This window comes from Alosa sapidissima, chromosome 5, assembly GCF_018492685.1.
Source record: "Alosa sapidissima isolate fAloSap1 chromosome 5, fAloSap1.pri, whole genome shotgun sequence".
Lineage (NCBI taxonomy): Eukaryota > Metazoa > Chordata > Actinopteri > Clupeiformes > Clupeidae > Alosa > Alosa sapidissima.
The window spans coordinates 28,620,435-28,643,318 of record NC_055961.1 but is presented as its reverse complement, the minus strand read 5'-3'; the positions used below and the strand labels follow the sequence as shown (position 1 = coordinate 28,643,318).

General features: G+C 41.0%; 1 protein-coding gene across 1 annotated transcript; it reads right to left on the bottom strand.

Moving 5' to 3' along the window:
- Nucleotides 1-2,016: 2,016 nt before the first annotated feature.
- On the bottom strand, nucleotides 2,017-3,049 carry LOC121709393 (avidin-like). The gene is made up of 4 exons (XM_042092714.1): nucleotides 2,892-3,049; nucleotides 2,431-2,641; nucleotides 2,186-2,306; nucleotides 2,017-2,094 (listed from the first exon to the last, which is right to left on the bottom strand). Exons 1-4 carry the CDS (start codon nucleotides 3,024-3,026, stop codon nucleotides 2,040-2,042), a joined length of 522 nt encoding a protein of 173 aa, XP_041948648.1. The 5' UTR covers nucleotides 3,027-3,049; the 3' UTR covers nucleotides 2,017-2,039.
- Nucleotides 3,050-22,884: the final 19,835 nt, after the last annotated feature.

Sequence of the window (22,884 nt, the reverse complement as noted above, 5' to 3'; positions counted from 1 at the left end):
CCAAAGCTGCCATCTTTCCCCATATATGGAGATCCTGGTGTTAATTGGACTACCTATGGCAAAAATAGGTGGCAAAAACCTAAGTTTGCTGTCTTTACGTACTGAAGATCACAGTACCCACTCGAAGCCAGAGGACAAAAGTGTGTTGAGCAAAACATCTGCATTTCAGACTTCTTCGATCCCCGCAAGAGTTAACCGGTGCAATAATTAAAAATGTCCCATGTTATTTTCCCACAGGAAAAATCGCAAGATACCAGATCTCAAAGATGGCAGCTTTTTGTAGGCCAACTTCAGAGGTCTATTGTGATGAATTGAGATCACATGACTATTGCATACCAGAGGCACAAATAGTGGTGGTGGTGAAAGAAATGGCAGTTAAGGAACGAGTTTATAGTGATAATCTCGGTCATCTTCACAGGTATCTTCACTGCGCCAGTGAAGGGTACCTACTTCTTCCGGTTCACGGTGGCCAGCGACCAGGGCAAGTACAGCCGAGGCTCCGTCCTCTACAAGAACTCGGAGCAGGTGCTGAGCATCTTCCAGCACGACAAGATCTCCAGCCTGCAGCACTTCTCCAGCGGCGCCAACCTGGAGCTGGAGGAGGGAGACACCGTCTCCCTGCGCCTGCAGACCAACTACCAGCTCTTTGATGACGAGCACAACCACAACACCTTCAGTGGCTTCCTGCTCTTCCCCATGTAAATGCCTCACTCGGCTGAGTGGCAGGGGCATACGAGAGGAGGAGGAGGAGGAAGCACATAAGATCATCTTTTATTTGTGACCGAATATCAAAGATGTATTGTGTGCATGTATATGTACTCAGCAGGGGGTGCTGCTTAGCATGCTATTTGATCTTTAATTGTGGCCCAGGTAGGTACTGGCTGTGAAAGTTAAGTAAAATTTAAAGGAACCATATGTAAGATTGTGGCCAAAACTGGTACTGCAATCACTTTCAAAATACTGAAGAGCGGTGTATCCCCTCCCCCTCCCCCCTGACTCGAGGTTGCCAACCCGGATGGCGAAACACTACTGACTTCGTGATTAGTAGATAGGTGGAGGGTGGCGCATCAGGCCAAAACACAACATGACATGACAAAACACAACATCAACATCAGTTGAGGGCTGCAACTTCACTTTTTAAATGACAATATCCTGGCCGCACTACTGTTGTCAGTGATATAAGTATTTGAAATGAACATGATTTCTTCATGTCTAGTGAAATATCAGGGCCATTTTATGATTAATTGAAATAGTTTTCTTACATACGGCTCCTTTAAGGGACTGAAGTCATTCATGAAGGGGAAAGCTGATGTTATTTTGAGCACCTTTTTGCCGTGAAAAGACAAAAATAAAGAATAATGTAAAAATAAAGACCCTTGATGTTTGACGACGCTTCACCCTCTTCTCATATTCGGTCTTCACGCTTATGTCCCTGTTGACAGTAATAAAACCACATCATATTGTGAGGACATACCGGAAAGTTATTCAATTTTTTATTTTTTTATTCTGGTGTTTACAAAAGGCAGGGCACAGAAGATGAGCGATTAGTGTGTTCTTATCTACATCACACACACATACAGTACACCTTACATTGCCTTTTACAAAGCACATTCAGGTACATCTAATATTCTATTACACATCTAATATATATTATGAACATGTGTTATTGATGAGGAATGAAGCACAGCAAACAATCAAAATTCCATCAGATGTTGCTGGGGTAGGCTATGCCTTGTGGTTATGACTACATACATTTCAGAGGGTAAAATGTGATCTACAAGCACACTCTGGAAGAAATGGTCTCCGGGGCTATTCTTGGAGGTAGGCAACTATAGCTCAGTTGTTTGTTTCATTTCCAATGGCCTGTAGTGTATTAACAGCAAAATTAAACAAAGGCTACAGGGAAATATAAGCCCAGTTACTGACTTGGATTTGTAAGAATGTAGGAAGATGGCTCATCCTACCCTTATGGGAAATATATTTATTACTAAGGATGCCACAAATGACTAATTGAAATGATTGACACTAGTCTTTATTTTTCATGAATAGTTTTGAATTTCAACATGAAGAAATGTAAAATGGTCTTCACCAAACCTGGATAAGAGTCAAGAGAAAATTATAACGTTAAATCATTTTAAACGACAAAATGGTGGAAACAATTCCAGTTTATCTGACTGGATAATACCTGGTGCTCATCCAGTTTTCTTTTGGGCTATTGGCAACGGAGCGTAACATCCAGTGAGTCTTCAACACTCGCTCTCCATTCGGCAAAGTGAAGCACTGACCCACCCACGAGGTACAGGAGCCTGTCAAACAAAACCGAGTCACATTTTCTTGTAGAGCGCTTTTGTCTTCTTCAAACTGTGAATCAGCTAAATTATATGATGGCGATGACCTGGCAAGGTACAACACTTGACCAAGCTTGCTCACCCTTCTCCCACAACACCGAGAATGTGACGGTGGGTTGCGCCCCCTTGCTGACGAAACCCGTCAAGCCGGCTTGCCCATGGAATCCTGCCGCCCCAATGGAGCTCTCAACAGCAGTTACATAAACTCCTTTCATCACGGAACCCACGGCGTGCAGCTGGAGCAGCGAGCCCAAGTCATTGCGCCAAACTCCGGTAACATTACAGTAGCTCGCCTGTGGAACAAACTCAGCTGCGTTAACGACGTATTTTTCTTAGGTCACTTGAAAGCGTCCTAAACCAAAGTTACTTTTAAAAAGACATAGGGCTAACTGTAGTCGGATTATTTAGTGGCAGCTTGCATCATGAATAAAACACCCAGTTTGATTTAGTAACTGCAAGCTTAAGGACAGGCTATTGCATTCAATTACGCACAATCAGGAAATTTAACGCATAACACATGGTTATCATAAGGGTGAAGGCTACCTTAGTAACTCCATACCGCGCCTCAGATTGCTTTGTAAATGAAACCTCTCCATTAGCACAGTGTATAACTAGACCTCCAGCACAGAGTGCTACAACCAGAATCAACTTAACAACACGAATGCTCATCCCGCCCATTCTGTAAACCACGTGGTGGGCTGCTCGTTTAATAGGCTACCATTAATCAGAGGAATCAGTAAGGATCAATTCAGGTGTGCCAGTGTTTAATTGGCCATGACTGATGAGCATGTGTGACCATTTTGTGAAGGCCGACAGCTTTTTAAAAAGGTTTAGGTTTATTGTAAGGTGTTAGAGTCTGTGGGACCCGTTTTCAATGTTTGCTAAAATAAAAGTATGTACGGAGCCCGGGAGAGCTCACTTTAAGTGATATTTTTTCTGGTCGTATTTGTGAGCACGTTTTCCTTTAATTGAGCCCTCGAATTAATACAACGTGACCCCTTTGTAGGCCTAAATTGAGCTCTCGAAATATGTATTCCGTGCTCACATTTAGTAATTCCCGACATTTTCTCACCGCTCGCTGTGCTGTGGTGGCAACTTCGTGTTACCTTGGCATGGACTAGCTGCTAGGCCTACAGCTGTCTGCAACAGTTCATATTGGTAATGTGATGATAACCGTATTGCCAGCTAATTAAAGCCTTTAGGTGGTCAGGATGGTTTATAGCGGACTTCTACTCTTTGTAGCAGGGGCACCTGTGGTGTCAGCTATGGAGACCCATAATGGGGAAATTCTACTAGGCTACATAGGCTACTCGGGCTCTGTTGTAATGACCGGTTTCCACTACCTCCTGGATTGTTGACTAAAGCCTACGTTAACTGTGAGGTCTAGAAGGCAATCGAAGCACATCACAGCGACAAGCTCCTAAACAATTACAACACGTAGACCTACTGTTGGTACAAATAGGCTACTGCGTATTAGTGGTAGCCTAATACTCAATACAATAAGGTTCCCGGCCTCTAGCGCCCGATGGGCCTCACCATATAACCCACCCGCACACCAATATGATGCACACAACGAGGTAAGCTTTGATACGGACTATGAAACGGGAGACATAAACAGTGACGTTCACTTCACGATGCTTCTCAGGCCATGTAGCCCAGCTCACACCGTTCGCGATAAACACCACAGCTCTGCATACACTTGGACCTCAACAAACACTCAAAACTTCGGCAAACATTCAGCTGGACGATGATGGCAAGGGGCCTGTGCAAACACACACAATCATCTGCTCTCCCACCTACAGCCTACCTAACGGGGCTATATCCAGGTGCACTGCAATCAATGAGATTCCCTCTACGTCACTACAAGCGACACCTCCCGACGTAATACGTTAGACCGGCACATCCGGGAACTTGACTCGTGACAAACGTTCCCGCCCCTTTCGGGGGGAAAACAAACAACCCCTCTCATTAACTCCAACGCAAATTAGGGTCAATAAACGTAATTCGTACAGAAATCGCAGGAGTAAATAATAACAAAAAATACCACAAATCAATATGACCACTCAATACATAACCACTTTGCCGGTCGTTGACCGTGAAAGATACCTACAAAAGCTTAATTCAATTAATATAAAAACATGTCCCTTCAGTCTCCCGAGTAGGCTACGAAGTGGTGCAACAACCCCACTCAGTGACCAGAAGTGTCATACGGTCTTCTCTTCTTATGGCTTGTAGCCATAATTTTCTTCTGTCAGGATTTTTTTTGAGGACATGGTAGGCAAAAGAAACTCAGGGAGGGGTTCTTAGATGTGTGGTTGGTACATGTCTACCGGTTCACTCTGGCTTGTTCTGAGGGAATGTTTTCCCCTCAAAAGGGGCATGGCGCAAACAACCTGCTCTGTGTGACGCGGGTCCGGTTGTAAGTATTCCCGGGGATACCCCTTGACACCACACTACGTTTTTGTGCACACAATTTAATTTCTTCGAGCCCACGTTTTAATTATTCGTGGGTGCGTTTTAGTGGATCGAGATCTCGAATATACTATAACGTGCTCATGTTTACATGTGTCAAGACAATATTGAGTGCACGTTTTATAAATTGTGGCCACGTTTAAGTAGATCGTGCACACAATGTTCTATAACCATGTTCACAAATTGTGCTCTCGTTTTAATAAATCGTGCCCTCGTTTTAGTAAATCGTGCGCTCGTTTTAGTAAATAGTGCACTCGTTTAATAAATTGTGCCCTCGTTTTACTATGCTTAAAATGAGAGCTCAATTTAATAAAATGAGCTCACACTATAGTAAAACGAGAGCACAATATAGTAAATTGTGCACACGATTGAGTAAACCGAGCGCACAATTTAGTAAAACGAGCGTACGATTTAGTAAAACGAGTGCACAATATAGTTAAATGAGAGCACAATTTATTTAAACGAGAGCACAATTTAGTAAAACGAGCGCACATTCTCTCAACATGCAAAACATTTTGCGATGACACCTCTAGGGCTCCGTAAGTATGCTATATGCCAACCAATCAGAAAACAGTATTTCTTCTCTCCGGGTGATAAGCACCAATAATGATCAAGCCCAGTAGTACATTTTTTTTGTTTTAGTAAATTGTGCGCTCATTTTACTTAATTCTGGTCTCATTTTACTGTATTGTGTGCACAATTTCATATATATATATTGTGCTCGCTTTACTACATAGTGCTCTCGTTATACCAATTTGAGGTCTCATTTTATTATATTGTGCGCTCAATTTAGTAAATCGTGCACACATTTTACTAAATCGTGCGCACGTTTTACTAAATTGTGTGCTCATTTTACAAAAAATTAAATGAGGGCACACTTTAGTAAAATGAGCACACTGCTTAGTAAAATGTACAAGGTGCAAGGCAACCATGTTTATCCTTCCCATGGCTGCAGTCAAGGGCATATCAACATGAGTTGAACACCTTATCTTTCACTGTTGACTCTTTTGACCAGATGTGACTGGTAAAATAAATTCTCCACATTGAATGAATTAAGTATAAAAAGTAGCCCCCTATGCCATTTGAGAAACCATCTCATGTCAGTATGAGGGTTGAATGTGTGCTGATCCTGCTGCTCTTCTCGTCATCTCTGGCTGAACTTAAAGAAACTGATGGTATCAGAAAGAATATCGTCCGGGCAGAACATAATGGAGAAGTGGAGGTTGTAGATAGGAGCCTTGATGAGCAATATGTCAGCCAGGGCGATGTTGGGAGAGAGCTGAGGGAACTGCAGGCTGTGGTGAAGAAACTGGGCGAAGTGGCAGTAAAACACACAATGGCCCTGTCGGCCGCTCAGTCCGAAGTTACCAGTCTGGAGACGCGGCTCAGGGCCGGCGAGCGTCAGGCAGAAGATCAGCGGAAGCTGGCGGCCGAGCAAGCGCTGCACCTCAACACGGTCACCTCTGACATGAGAGGAGTGGAGTCCAGAGTGGAGACCAGCGAGAGGAGGTCAGAGCAGCACCAGACTACCATCGCCCAGCTGGGCATGAAGCTGGAGGTCGCGCAGATGCAGCTGCAGGCCGGCAAGAAAAAGGTAGACAGTCTGCAGGAGGAAAATAAAGGTATTCTCTAAAATTCATTTGTTTTATGGTTATGGTTATGGATTTAGCAGACGCCTTTGTCCAAAGCGACACATAAATACAAAACAACATAATAATATTTAAAATTGAACAGGGAACAGATTAAAATGTAGGTCAAATATAGTAAGGAGAATAGTTCACAATAATATCAATTCAAGCAATAGCCTAATAAAAAGCAATGTAAAAAAGGGGAAAGGCAATAATAAAACAATAATGTCAATTCAATCAATAATATAAAAACAATGACATGCTAAGACTACATTAAGGAGAATATCAATAATAAACAATAATGTCAAATTAATTAACAGCCCAATTAAAATAAAACAACATTATATAAACCATAACACATAAGCGCTTAAACAACTAAGTATATGTTGAATAGGAATGTCTTTAGACCCCTCTTAAACGACCCAAAACTACCACAGGAACGGAGAGCACTGGGCAGTTCATTCCACCAACATGGAACCACTGAAGAAAAGAGTCTGGAATTAGACCCAGTTTTCATGACTGGTCGACACAACATACGCTCACCAGAAGACCGCAGTGGGCGGTTGGGGATGTAAGGCTTGATTATTGAATTAAAATAACTAGGAGCAGATCTAGTTAGTGTCCTATAGGCCAAAGTGAGAGATTTAAATTTAATTCTGGCTACTATAGGGAGCCAATGGAGAGTAACTAGGAGAGGAGTTACATGTGTCCTCTTTGGCTGATTGAAGACCAGGCGTGCTCCAGCATTTTGAATCAGCTGTAATGATCTTGTTACAGAAGCGGGTAAGCCAGCTAATAGTGAATTACAATAGTCCAGCTTAGAGATGACCATGGTCTGAACAAGAAGTTGTGTGGAATCTTGTGTCAGATAAGGTCTGATCTTCCTAATGTTGTAAAGCATAAGTGTGATATAGAACTCACACATATTGTAGACTTAAGTTTTCTTGGTATTTTACCCAGTTAAAGACAAATATTAAGGTAAAAAAAGATGACCAAACTAATTCTGATACCAGACCTTTAACAGCTACTGTCAGTCTTCTGATAGAAATAGGATTATAGGTGATGAATTACTATGAATGAATTGCTATAAATTACTGCTGTAGTAACTATTGGTTATTGTCAGAATAAAGATCATTATCAGCCCTGTGCTATCAAAACCTGGATGGAAAGGAGCTCATTATTTGCCAAATGAGATGAGATGCCGATCTTCTCAGGGAAAAAAACAGATCATCATTTTTGATCTTTTGATGTGAATGCAAGCACTATTTCAAGAAGGCTGAAAAAAGTCAAAAGTGATACAATCACAGCACTGGTGTTTTCTTTTAATCACTGTGTTTAATATAATTGCAGCCATGGAAACCAGGCTGGAAGATAGCGAGCGTCTCCTTAATGAGATGAAGAAAATGTATGAAGGTAATGTTGATAATGAACCAAAAAATAGTAACGGTAAACAAAACAGTCATCAACTCACAAAACACATGAACAATATGAATGTGTTTCTTTGCAGCCCAAGCTGCCTGCCTGAAAGGCATGGAGATGCGACTGAGAGGAAGTGAAGATGAGGTGGAACAGCTTAAAAGACAGCAGAAAGGTAGAGTTTATTGGTGTCACAAGTTACAGCACAGGCACATGGCAAATGATTGGTTTGCTTGAATAAAGATTTCTGCCATTCTGTCACTGTTCCAGCCCAAGAATTCACATTAGAGACCCTGGAGAACAAGTCCAACACTGTGGAGGGTCAGGTGAAACAACATCAGACAGCAGTGATGGAAATGGATTCTCAGATTGCTATATTAAGGAAAGACAATGCTGGTAAATCGCACACAAGAGAGACAGAATGATGTAAAACAGTGTCGTTTCTGACAAATAGTCAATTCATATGCAATGGTAAAAGGACCATCTTGGAAATCAGTATATCTGTATTGTAAACAGAATAGTGAGGTTTAATGTTGATCAAGGATTAGAAACGGTTCAAAGAACGAAAAACGATAACCGGAAAAGAACACAGTTTTCAGATGAACGTAACTGGAAACGGGAACAAAACCAATTTCACCTGTTCCGGAGTGAAAATGTTATTTTGAATTTTAGATAACCGGTTAATAACGGTATTTATCGTTCCGATTAACCTTTATTTGAATATTATTCAAAAGTCCATAGACTTGGAAAGTGACCTGCCCACACAATATTCCCCAGACCCCTTATATGGTGAATTCAGTCAGATGTTATGAATCAGTGTCTCCCCTCTATAATAAGCTAGAAGTACTAGTTGATAAAAGGATTTTCATATCCAACACTATCTAACTGCCTTTTCAAAGTATGTAGCCTAAATTACTGAAACATGAAAATTACTGAAACTGAAAATTACATATAACATAGGGTACCAGAGACACTAGGAAAATATCTATAGGCCTGTCATCCAGTTGGTAGCACCACTCATAGGTTAAGGTTAGGGTATTACAGGGCTTAAAGCAAGGACATTTTCTGTGCCTGAAGTTCAGACATTTTTTTAAGATTTAATATTATATAGGCCTACTTGCCTACTTTCAAATCTCACCCCATGCCTGAAGCACAGTGATTTTAACAGTTAGCCTTGTTATTGAATGAGCTTTGCTCAGAATGAACCGAAATGAAAATCATACTGTTTTCCGTCCCTGATATTGATCCTAAAACCCTCCAAAGGGATCTCATTCATGAGAATGGCAGGGGTCTCCTAAGAAGCAACATGCAGATTATATACTATGTGGTCTTTTATGTCATGTTTCCTTTGGAATATCAGGATTCTGTTTCCCTATTCATTACAGGCTTGGCATTGGATATGGAGGCTGTGGAAATGAGATCAAACTCAACTGAGATACTGGTTCAGAAACAGGAGAGTCAGGTGGTAGCCCTGAAGACTGCAGTAGAGAATTTAAAGAAAGAAAATGCAGGTAAACACACAAAAACAATAGTATCAGAAGACTATGTTGGCCGTGTAAAGATAACTTTGGTTCAGGCAACTCCCTAGAGTAATACAGTATATCCTCATATATTTATTGAGCCAGTCAAAATGTAAAAAGAAAATGGTTTATCACTGACATAATGGTAATGATAATGAACAATGATAGATGATGGAGATTCAACAAAACAACATTGCACACAAATGACATGCAAATTACAGTACATTGTACCATACTATACTTCTACTTCTACCATACTAAACTTCTATTTAGTATACTATACTTCCTTCTCTTTTATCAAGACCAAGCTGTTGGACTTGAGGTCATTGACATGAGATGTGAAGAAACTGAGGGCCAGATGGAGAAACTACAGGGTAAAATGTTAGAGTTGACCACCAGGATGGAGGATCTGAAAATGGAGAATTCTGGTAAGATGTGAAATCTACATGACAATGTTGAATCGAAATAGAGAAAAAAAATTCTGGTGTCTGAATAAATACCTCAATAGTGAAGAAAAGTATCTAATTTATATTGGAGGAGGGCAGTATATTTGTATTGATATTGAAACGATAAGTTACTGCATAACTTTCACTGATATATTGTAAAAGCTGTTATACATGTTTACCCCCCCCCCCCCCCCCCCCATAGCCATTATCAAGGACATTTCAGTGTGAGTTTAAAAACATGATCTCAATAAATAAAAACAATTCAGGACCAGCTTCAGTTCAAGGGGCACAAGTCAATGTTGTTGCAGTCATTAGCAGTCTTCTCTTAGCATGACTAGGCCCCTGTATTGATGAAAATGTCCAGGCGTATTACTATTCAAGCTGTATAGACCTGCACAGTACATGGATCAGAATGCAACAGTGTTGTTTACCTCATAGAGATTATGTTTCAGATCATGCCCTTTATATAAATGTATCCTTTGTTTTTTAGCCATTGATTACAACAGGGGATTGTCAATAACCAAATATGGGCTCATCTGACATTTAGAATTTTACATGTCATTAAGAAATCATCTCTCTCTTTCTCTCTCTCTCTCTTTGTGTGTGTGTGTGTGTGTGTGTGTGTGTGCGCATGTGTTCTCTTTCTCTCTTGCTCTCTCCTGCTGTCAGCCCAAAGCATAGAATTGTTAGTCCTGCATGACATATCCAACTCCACAGGGACATGGTTAGAGGAACAGCAGGCAGTAGTGGTGCAGGTGACGTCTACAGTGGAGGCACTGAAACAAGAGAATTCAGGTATATAAGAATACATTTTCCACAACATGCAGAACTTATTTCCTTCAGCATAACTCCAGATTTCTTAAAAAGACTCGACAGACATTTTTTTGTATATCACAGATTTGTGATGTTATAAGTATTACAGTAAGCAAACCAACATTTTTGACAGGTAATTTATTGACACAACACTAAACAGGGAATGGAATCTGTTATGACCAGTGTGCAGCTAGAACACCTGATATTTGGTGTACAGGAAACATGACTTTTCGTCACTTTTCGATGCACTGCCTGTGGCGATAGACTTTCGTGGTGCCAAGCACATTGACAAATGAATGTAAGGGGTACTTACTACATTGAAAATTGACAACAGCTAAATACCAATTCTTTCATTGTGCTGGTTTGACCACAGTGCCAAGATGATGTGGTAATGTTGTCAGCTTCTAGACTGTATGAAGATGAAATGTAAGCTATGTAGTATTCATATATCTACCAGTCAAATAGGTATTACATGCATACTGTAGCTAGAATGTTCTTTAGACTATAATGCAGTCAGAGAATCTGTGTATATGTGATATATGTAATATATGTAATGTTATATACCGGTGTATATATAAAATCGATATGCTTTTTTTGTTTATGGAGATTGTCTACATACATGTATCACAGAACTATCACTTGGTTTCCCACTTTGGCCCATTTTTACATGTAAGCTCAATCCTCTGAGCTCTCAGCACTGGGTGAAAGATCAGACAGCTTGGAGAGCCAGATGGAAACACAGGTGACTGCAGTGCAGAAACTGAAAGATGAGATGGACGTCTTGAACACAGGGCATGCAGGTGAGAGGAGACTGTATTATAATCAGGCAGCAATTAACACAAAACAAACAATCAGATTAATGAGAGTGTTCATTAGTTGCAATCCAACCTCATTTCAGTTTATATAATGAATATTAAAATCAACCAATAGATGGCACTGTTTAACAAGCAAACAGAACTTGTACTTCACTTTGCCAATATGCCATTTACCATTATGTGTATTCATAAAGCCAATTAATAATTATCCCATGTACCTGCTATGCAACTAATTACACTTTTCATTCCCATATTTATATATATATATATATATATATATATATATATATATATATATATATATATATACTCTTTTGCCTCTGGTGCACACCTGATCACAATATTGTTTGTGTACCAATATACACAAGTCCTTTGCATGTGTTGAATGATTTATGTGGCTTCTGTGATGGCAGCTCAAGTTCAGGAATTAGGAGCCCTTATCATCAGATCCACTACCACTGAGAATCTGCTGAGCAGTCAGATGAGTTTGGTGACACAGCTGGGGACAGCCGTGGAGGACCTAAAGAAGGAGAATGCCGGTAAAATGACATTAAACTGCCATTTTCAGTTACGAGTAAAGAGGACACGTTGGCTACTTGATTTTAAGACCATTGGTATTCATAATGGCAGTTGCCAAAAATAACCCATGCTGTGGGTGATGTGTCTGATGTTCTTCATGTGAGAAATTATGGTCATCTCAAGTCATGTGAGAAATTATGGTAAAACACTGGAGAGAACAGAAATGAGATTCAAGGTTACTTTTTTTGTGATTTTGTGACTGATGCTTCACTTGTGTCCTGAAAATCACAGAAAGACCTAAGGTTGGATTTTCAGCCACCTTGGGCGGGAATGGATATCTGGGCCCCTTCTCTTCAGGCATGAAACTTGTCTACAACAATGTCCTCGCAAACGCCGGAAACCAGTATGATCCAGCAACAGGTAATATAGAGGATTACAGTCATTTTGCAGATTTGTAGACCTCTAATCAAGATACAAGTTAGAATACAATACAAATAAACAGATAATCAGGGAACAACTTTGTTAGATATTTTATTTATTTATGTATATTTTATATATTTATATTTGCTGTAGAGTCACTTTGGATAAACATATCTGCTAAATACCAGGCAATTTTAACTTTAAACTTTAGTATCAAAAAGACAGAATCAGACTGTGTGGGTTTCCTACATCACATAGCCAAGCAGCCAATCCTGGTAAATTGCAGGCTTTAGCCCAAAGCATCCTTATGTGATGAGTTGTGAGTAGCAGGCAGACTACACCAGGCACATCCATTGGTGGAGTGTATGCTGCAACTACTAGCTTTCACTGTAATTAATGGAACTGGCTTCACCAGATGTGAAAACGCCGGCTGCATTATAGTCTTTTAAAACTGAAACTAGACCAGTCTTTTAAAACTAAAACTAGACCATTATTTTAAAAAGAAAGCTTCAGTTATGTGCCTGGTATAGCCTGCCTGTGTGTCTGTATTGGCATAGCTCTGCAATACTAAATGAAGCAAAGGTGAACAGTTACATTCAAGTCATTTCAAGGCCTTGAAGGGATGTTTTGTTTTTCATTAACAAATCTGAATATGCAATTTTGAGGAGGGGTGAGTTGATGCCTGTAGTGGGTCTTTAAAACACAATGATGGTTACAAACATACAGCAAGCACAAATAGGCTGTGTGTGTTAATTGCACTGTGTATACATAATAGCCACTGGGTCTTTAACTTCTTTTACATTTTTTGTGTTGATTCACACAGGTATCTTCACAGCTTCAGTAAAGGGAATCTATTACTTCAGATTTACAATTTGCGGACAGCTGTACTCAAATCAAGAAGTAGGGGCCTACCTGTACAAAAATACCCAGGCCATTACATTTGTGTCTGAGAAGGACACTCATAACTATTTCAGATATGCATCCAACGCAGCTGTCCTGCAGCTGGATGTGGGAGATACTGTCTACATGTGGCTTCCCCAGAATTTCAGAATCTATGGCCATGACGATTTTAATGTTAGCACCTTTAGTGGTTTCTTGGTGTCACCACTCTGAAAATGGTAATAAATCTATGGGAATTAAAAACAATAAATAAAACATATATATGAATTATTGAAACCTTTTTTGTGTGAGTGTCATTCTTGTTCCCAGAAAGAGGTCTATTTAAGGACCACTCAGGAGGGTATGAATGACTGGTTGTCATATTTGAATGTTATTATTTCATTCCAGAAGGCTTGTGTGTCCAGGGGCGCTTGATTTCACAATCCATCCATGCATACTCACACATGATTTCACAATCCATCCATGCATACTCACACATGATTTCACAATCCATCCATGCGCACGCGCACACACACACACACACACACACACACACACACACACACACACACACACACACAAACACACACACAAACACACACACACACACTGACAGTGTACACAAACTTGTAAAGACACACAGACATACATACAGACACACATGCTACATGCAGGTGAACACACACACATATATATATATATACACACAGAAACATGCTACTGACATGCATCAGGGTTTTACCATGGTATCCCTTCTCTCTTGTTGAAGACTTGTCTTATCGAAGCAGTGCACACAAAAATTCAGTCACACATACACGCATGCACACAGACACACACCTATTCTCTCTCTCTCTCTCTCTGTCTCTCTCTCTCTTTCAAACACACACACACACACACACACACACACACTTGAACTTGATTTCCAATCAGTTCAGACTGTGTATTGCATTGTCTTGCATTGTTAAACACTGATAAAGTAGCATGTAAGTATCCCTGGCAGTATGTAACCCTGGCAGTTGGGTTAGCCCCTTGAGCCGTGGATCTGCCCAAGGTTTCTTCCTTGGTAAGGGAGTTTTTCCTTGCCCCTGTTGCTCTTGGGTGCTCCTTGTTGGTGCCCCCCACCCAATCCCAATCCTCCCCCACCTTTCTTATGCAGCCCTTGCCACTTAATCTACTAATCCCCTCTTCTACTGCACTTTTTACCCCCCCCCCCCCCATAAATGCACAAATAGGCTGACACCAGACATAATTTCACTGCATTTCTTACTTCCAGTAACTATATGCATGTGACAATAAACTTCCTTGTATCTTGTATCTTGTATGTAAGGCTTTATACTTACAAAGAGTTAAAGGAGTAGGGGATGAAGAGGACTGAAAGTGTGACATGCCATTTACAATGAGTTGCAGCAGTAGTTTTTCTTTAAACAAGGCCTACACTCATGTATGTTGAATGTATGGGTCATTTACAAAAACAGGTGCAAGTCATACAGACATTTTCGATGTAGACAATTATCGGCTAAATTTTGATATTTTCACAATCTACAGTTTCTTCCACACAACAATAAAGGTGACTATAAATATGTTTAGTAATATGGCCTTGTAATATCTGTGAACTTCTTTCAATCAGAAGGATTACACATAATTCAGGATGTAATGACAAAGCCATCAAATTTTAGGCTACAAGAACATTAAGAATGAAAGTCCTTTATTTTAGACCCCTGTTTTCCTGAGATCTTGACTTATTATCTTGAGATGATGAAACTTTGTTTTCCAGAGATAATGACATAATTAATTTTATATTCCAAAAACACCGATATTAACCTCTACCGGTGGGACATTCAATTTAAACTTGTTGTATTACTGCAGTATTTTGCTTATCATATTGGCAAGGACAAGGAGGCCTTGCAAGGGTTAGGATTTGATGTGTCCCACTGTTCAAAGACACGTCCAAACGATATCTTTTCAATGTTGTTTTTGCAATATAGACATGATCTGCACGTCCATCAGACGTCTAATGTTTAGTGGGGTGATATAGCTAAAATAAAACAATCCCTGTTGAAGCTTGTTATAAGCCTAACATCTTTAGCCTAACAACAACATGCTTTCCCCCTAGCTTGTTGGCTAAAAACAATCAGTATGGCTTTGGTTTTGGCTCTGATGCCCACTGTCGTGTATAGTGGAGGGTCTGTAATGTGGTGTTTTTGTCCTCCAAAGGCCTTGAGAGCTTTCTCAGGGTACAATATGAAGAGTACGGTTCCAAAATGCTATATCTCCATTATTAAAACCATTAATGAGCCATGCTATTTAATACAATTGCAATTGTGTTGTTTTGATATGCTTAAAGCTGCAGTTGGCTAGTCTGACAGATTGAGGGGACTGGATTGCTCTGATTGGATCAGAAGAACCGAGAGCTGTGGATTTTTGCAAAACAAATAACAAGCTCTAGGTGGAGGTAGAAGTGTGAGTTTTTTTCTAAAAAAATTGGCTGATTTATGTTGTTTTGTCAGAGCATAGTGTCGGTTTCAGTGAATATGGTCAAAAACATCTTGCCAACTGCAGCTTTAATACAAATTTAAGTTTGTGCCATGGTTAGGCTATCTCTGTCCCCTGATCTGAACTTCAGGGAAAAACAGTTGCGTGAGCTAAAGAGGAGAATACACAAGAGACGACCTAGAAATCTGGTAGATTCTGTCTTATAAAGGAATGGTCTCATACCCATTACTTCGCATTCTCTAACTTTATGAGACATGATGGGAGAAGAGTTGTTTTTGTTTTTTTGTTTTGCAAAGGGTGGTTGGCACAGTAGCAAAGTACAAATACTGTATCACACTTGGTTTTAGATAGATAGATAGATAGATAGATAGATAGATACTTTATTGATCCCCAAGGGGAAATTCATGTTGAAACTACTTACTTAATGATTTGAAGTTTTTTTTAGGGCTGTCAATCGATTAAAAAATGTAATTAAATTAGTTACATACTCTGTCTCTGTGATTAATTCATCTAAATTAATCACATATATAATTTTTGCTGTGAAAGTATTTTAAATATTTAAATTCAAATGAATCATTGAATAATCAGCATTAGTGACATTAAAGTTCAAAAACTCTTTTATTATTATTTTCACTGTTCAAATAATGGCCATAATAATCTATGATATGACCTAATATGCTGAGGAAATAAATTCAAAAGTGCTTCGGGAAGAAGTTTTTTTTCACATACAGGGCATTTCAGGCCACAGATATAACTTAGGGGACACAAAGAAAATAAATTAACACTCCCCTCAATGTCAACACTATTTCTTTGCATTGATGTGCGACTTTAGAGTTGACGAACTCCAGTTATATACCAATTCCTTGCTGTAGACATCGCATAGGACTTCATTTTAATCAACACTTTATTTTTATCAACACCATTAGGCTGTTTTTTAAAAGTAAATGTTCCAATCAATGATCTAGGCAGCACATTTTCTTCTCTCTCCTTCATTTTACAGTCTAATGGTTACTAGAAAGGCTCAGGTCATACAGAATCGATTAATCTTCGCTATTTTTTTTTATCAGTTATTTTTTCTCAAATTAAGTAATCAAAATTAATCAGTTATTTTGACAGCCCTAGTTTTTTGTTTTTTGAATAGATTGTCTTGAATGCTGGAGTAAGCTAAACCAATTCATCAAAAAGTGTTTTTTATATAATCCTGTATGACCCTTATCTTTATAAGGGGTGTCATTAATTGTGCAGAGCACTAGGCAAAGTGTCAATGAGGGTTGCCCTTTTCCCCAAATGTCTGGGCAAGGTCATGGGAAATTTAACACTTTGGTGTCGGCAATTTTGAAACAACATGTCCATACAAATGTTTAACTATGCTTGGAAACAGAATTGTATCAGCATGTTAGCTTCCCACACACATATATTTTTGATAGCAATGTTCACTGAACGTTCATATCATCAAGAGCAAACAAGCCTTATCGCAGTTAAACAGCAAGAGTGTTCTTTTCTTTCATATTTCCCTCCATATATTTAGATGAACCAACCATGATTTAATCCATTCAGCTCACTGACTGAAAACCTTGTTCTATAATGATAGCTACATTTGCACTGGTGCTGTTAATATTTGGGTGTCGGACAGAAGCTAACAGTGGGCAGAGTCAGGATGGCCTAGTTAAACAAGCAGACATCCAAACTCAGCTACGAGAGCTGCAGGCTGTGGTGAAGAAACTGGGCGAGGTGGCAGTAAGGCACACAATGGGCCTATCGGCCGCTCAGTCCGAAGTGACCGATCTGGAGACGCGGCTCAGGGCCGGCGAGCGTCAGGCAGAAGATCAGCGGAAGTTGGCGGCCGAGCAAGCGCTGCATCTCAACACGGTCACCTCTGACATGAGAGGAGTGGAGTCCAGAGTGGAGACCAGCGAGAGGAGGTCAGAGCAGCACCAGACTACCATCGCCCAGCTGGGCATGAAGCTGGAGGTCGCGCAGATGCAGCTGCAGGCCGGCAAGAAAAAGGTAGACAGTCTGCAGGAGGAAAATAAAGGTAGGAAACAAACATTTATGAAAAATAAATAATCAATCAGGTCTTTGCTCAAAATAAATAACTCCTCCTGAGCCTTGATAATGGTCATAAACATTAGAGCCATTTTAGATGATGATGCTATTATAGGGCAAATTATTTTAAATCTCAAATTCCAATGCTACAAAAACATTGCCATAATTATCACTATTATTACGAAACACTGACACTGTTTTTCAGAATTGTTTCAGTGGTGTGTTTCTTTCTTTCTTTCTCCAACAAAAAAAATACTTAATGTACTCTGCAGCCCAAGCAACACAGCTGAGAAACCTGGAGGCCAAGTTGAAGGCTGCTGAAAACCAGCTGGAGCAAGTGAAGACCGTGAATGAAGGTACCGAATGAGCTTATTAACTCTCCTCTAAAGCATGTATTGAATATGCTCTAAGTATACACTCCCCCTCTGTGTTTGGTTCAGCTCAGGCTGATGAGCTGGAGAAGCTCAGGGTGAGATCATCCAAGACCGAGGAGCAGATGATGCAGCATCAGACTGTGCTGGTGGACCTGACAGGAGAGGTGGAGGAGATACAAAAGGAGAATGCAGGTCAGAGGTCAAATGAGCTACATACTTAGCTGTAGCTGTTACTATAGCCAAAATAAACACTTTAAAGGTTGTATCAGCGATTGCGGGGTAACGTCACTTCTGTTGATGTTCAAACAAAACAGAGAGCTAACTCGCTACTCCCTCCCTCCCGTGCAATTGAAACTCTCCTAAACGCGCGTCTCGTCGGTTATTGGTTGGAACACTTTATTTTGCCTTTGAGTGGTGGACAAGACTTGTTGGTAGGAATTGTTTTTGTGTACAGATCTCTGAGCCGAGGCTGCCTACAGAAACACGTTTTTTGACGGCCTGCTGATGGGAAAGATTAGATGAATGTGATAATTTATGTTTGGGCCAAAAGAGACAGACCTTAACTAAGGTATAATTATGTCAAAGTGAACACTAAGTTACTTCATATCAAATGCTGTATTTTCTTATCCGATTTCAGTCCAAGCTTCCGAGCTCAAGGACCTTGCCATGAGGTCAAATTCCACTGAGATCCAAGTTGAGGACCAGCAGACTGCTTTGGGAACACTGGACTCTGAAGTACAGACACTGAAGAAAGAAAATGCAGGTAGGCTGCTAGCCTGGCTAACATCATACCCTCGTCTCAAATGAGACGGGGTCTGGGAACTAGGCATTCATTTTCTCGTATTTGAAACGTGGTTTACGAATGCCCAGAGCCGTTTATTGGGCGCTACGTATGTCTATCAAATGCGTCTGTACGTGGCTCATAACGGCTACGGTGTGTCGTCATCGTCTTACTGCCCTCCCTCCGTTCTGTGATTGGTCCCCTAACTGACGGGAAAATTTGCTCCATGGTATCCAGGCTGCCTAGCAGCGTGAATTAAATCGCGCGCGCAAGGCAGCATGGGAAAACCCAGGCTAGTAGGCTGCAGTGAGGATGAAAATACTGAGCCTAAGCTCTGGACCAAATGAGACTGTGTTATGTGTTTGACACTGAGACAGACAGACAGATAGACAGACAGTCAGAGGTGCAGGGTTCAAAGGAAGGACGATAGTATAGATGGACAATATACAGCTTCTAAATGTCCTTGGGTCCAAGACGTGAATTACGGACGGTAACAGTTGGCAGTAAATTAACAACCAATAACAAATTAACAATGAATAACAAAATTAACAAATAAAACTTTTAAACTATTAAACTATTCCCAATGCACACAGATGATGTATAGTGTATAGTACAGTGAATTGCCTCATATATGCTGGGCTAGACATCCTGCCTTAAATGGAAGGATGACAGATAGACAGATGGATGGGTATATATGTTTGTCATTTGTTATTTGTCTTCTAATATAAGCCCAAGCCACAGAACTGGAGGCCCTTGCTAGCAAGTCCCTCTCCACTGAGAACCAGGTGGAGCAACAGGAAACTGCAGTGGTGGTGCTGCAGAATGAGATGGTTGAGATGAAGGCAAAGAATGCAGGTAACACACATGGCTTACTGCAGCCACTTTGTCTACAAAGCAGAAGCAATACATGGTGAGAGAAACATGATGTATTGCTTGTGTTCAGGGGCTTTTAAGAAGATGGTAAATGCAAACATACATAAGTAACAGAGAAATTATATCCACCTGTCATTCAAGCTGTTCGCTATCTCTAGAACTTTATTCACACCTATAAGCCTAATAACTCAGTGTGTTTGTGAGTTAATGGTTAAGTATATGTGATGGAATCTGTTTGTGTGCTTTAGGGTTAATGTCGCGACCGAACAAGGCCTGTTTGATTTTGGGGGGGGGATTCTCAGTCTGAACACAACCCAATTTTCTGTTCCCCTAACAGGGACTTAGGACCTCCTGACCACAAGCAACATGGACACACAAGTGCAGATTATCAATATTTATTACAGATAACCTCCCCACAGTCTCTTCCCACCACACGTTCTGCAGCAGTACGCAATTACAACACCAGGAACAATACACAGCATTCAAGTGAGCTACGAAGTATAACAGTTGCATAAATCACACCACAAGGTTAGGCTAAACTACAGTACAAGCCACTCAAGATAGAGAACACCACAAGGCTAGCTACATCAGCACAGCAAATCCCCATACGGCTTACTGCTGCAGCCCTCAGACCACCTCCTGCAGGGAGGCTAAATCTCACATTAAAAATAGACAGACAGAACAGAAAATTAAATCTTACACATGGGGGAATCTATTGGCCCTGCCACAGCCAACCCATGGAATCCCCCAAAATCAAATAACAGTAAATACCAAACACAACCAAAATCAACTAACAACCCACCACCACAATTATACAGTCATGTCCATATTAAATGTCCATTGCACATCCCTGCACTTAGCTGGCGGCCAGTAGTTCTCCCTATGCGCCGAGCGAACCGCTCACTGGCAGACTCAGTCCGAACGTTCCCACGTCCTCTTCTGCTCGCTGATAGGCCGGGGAGCACTCTCGCACGCACCAGGAGGCTCCTCCCACTCGCTGCAGCCTAGAGGGAGAGGAATACACAGGCTCAGCACCGGAGGCCAACAATGCTGCTAAACTCACTCATACAGTCACTGCTAGGCATAATTACGTTCCTTTGGAATCAGATTGAGTACGTCGTATCCATTTCAAAGTGTGATCTCCTCCGCCGCCGCTGATCTCCCTCAACGAACCACCGCCTGAGGAGGATGTAAACAGATCGCTAAGCCAATCGCCAGCTCAGTAGCCGGCCTCAGTCACTCACTCAAAACTCTTACGTCCCTCCACTATGGATCGTCTTGGCACATCAGCTCCTCAGCTCTCAGCTCCAGCACAGTCCAGTCCCGTCGGCACCGGCAGCATAAAACAAAGAGGGACAGGGGAAAGAACACAGACAGGACCAAACACCACAATGGGCTATGACTATACGCTAATAGTCCACATAAACAAAACTTCTCCCGCAGTGGCGCGTCCCGTAGCCCTGCCCGACCACCGCACTAGAGTCATACCTGGGATTTTATACCACAGTCAGCCAATGCACACATCCCTCGCCGATCAGCTGGTCGTTCAGTCCTGATTACTTGCGTCTGGCCGTCAGTTAACTCATCGGCAGTATTACGAAGCACAAAACATACAATCACAAACACAGGCGAGACAGATCAAAACAAACACGTGTAACATTAACCCGTAGGGACGTGACATTAATGTCCTGGATTCCAGACTATTATATGATAGCAGAAAAAGCAGAGCAATTGAACTATTTGATAAGACAAACCCTCACCGTCTCATCTCATCTGTGCCTTCATATCAGCTCAAGACTCGGTGCTGGATGTCCTTGGTGAGCAGATTAGCTCCACAAAGAGTAAGCTGCAAGCACAGGCAGCCACGGTACAGGACCTGAAGGATGGAGTGGACAAGCTAAGGGAACAAAACAAAGGTATCTATCAATTAATCAATCTATCAATCTATCTATCTTTGAGCCTTTGGGTAACACACACACACACATACACACACACACACACACACACACACACACACACACACACACACACACACACACACATTGACAATAACCACTTCTAACTTCAGTTCAAGACCAGGAGCTGGTGACCCTTGATGAAAGGTCAAACACCACCGAGGCTCAGGTGGACGACCATGAAATTGTGATGGGAGAGCTCAGGACTGAGTTAGATGGACTGAAGAGGGAGAATGCAGGTAATAGGGATAGATGTGGGATAGGTGTGTCAACTGGGTTTCGGCACAGACAATGTCAATATCAGCACATTGAGTATAAGGACTAAGTTAGAGGTAGATATGAAATACACATCTTTCTTATTTTTCATGTTAATGTTTACACATTTGTGATTTCAGCCCAGGACATTGTGCTGGATGTTCTCGAAAACAGGTCAAACTCCACCGATGTCCAAATCAGTGAAATTCTGTCCGAAATAGTGGATCTGAATACTGTGATAGACAAGCTAAAGGAAAATGGAGGTATTACCTACATCACTGCTTATATGCTGTTTGCCTTGTGGAGAGCATGAAATGAGAAAGACGGCCAACGTATAACACATCAGAAGTATAGTTGTTGGCCATCTTACTGACATCATTACAGGAAATCTGCTTTGCTTTGACACATTTGTAATTACACAATTGGAATGATATATCAACTCTGGATTCAGGATTGCTTCTCAGGTTTTGTGATGTCTAAGAAGACGAAATAGTTTGACAATTAATCTTTTGTGTCCGCAGACGTGCCAAAGGTGGCCTTTTCTGCAGCTCTGGGGATAAATGGGAAACTAGGCCCATTCAATAGCCCGTACACCATCAATGAAATCGTCTACAAGAAAGTCCTTGCAAACATTGGCAATGCTTACAATCCATCAACAGGTAATATCTAAATAAAACTGTTCCTGGATATACATGCTCAGATGTTGGACTTACACAGACAGAACTGTTGTCCATCTGTGTTCATCCACGCAGGTGTCTTCACTGCCCCTGTGAGAGGAGTCTATTTCTTCAGGTTCACTGTCGGCACAGAGACCTCTTCATACAGCAGCGG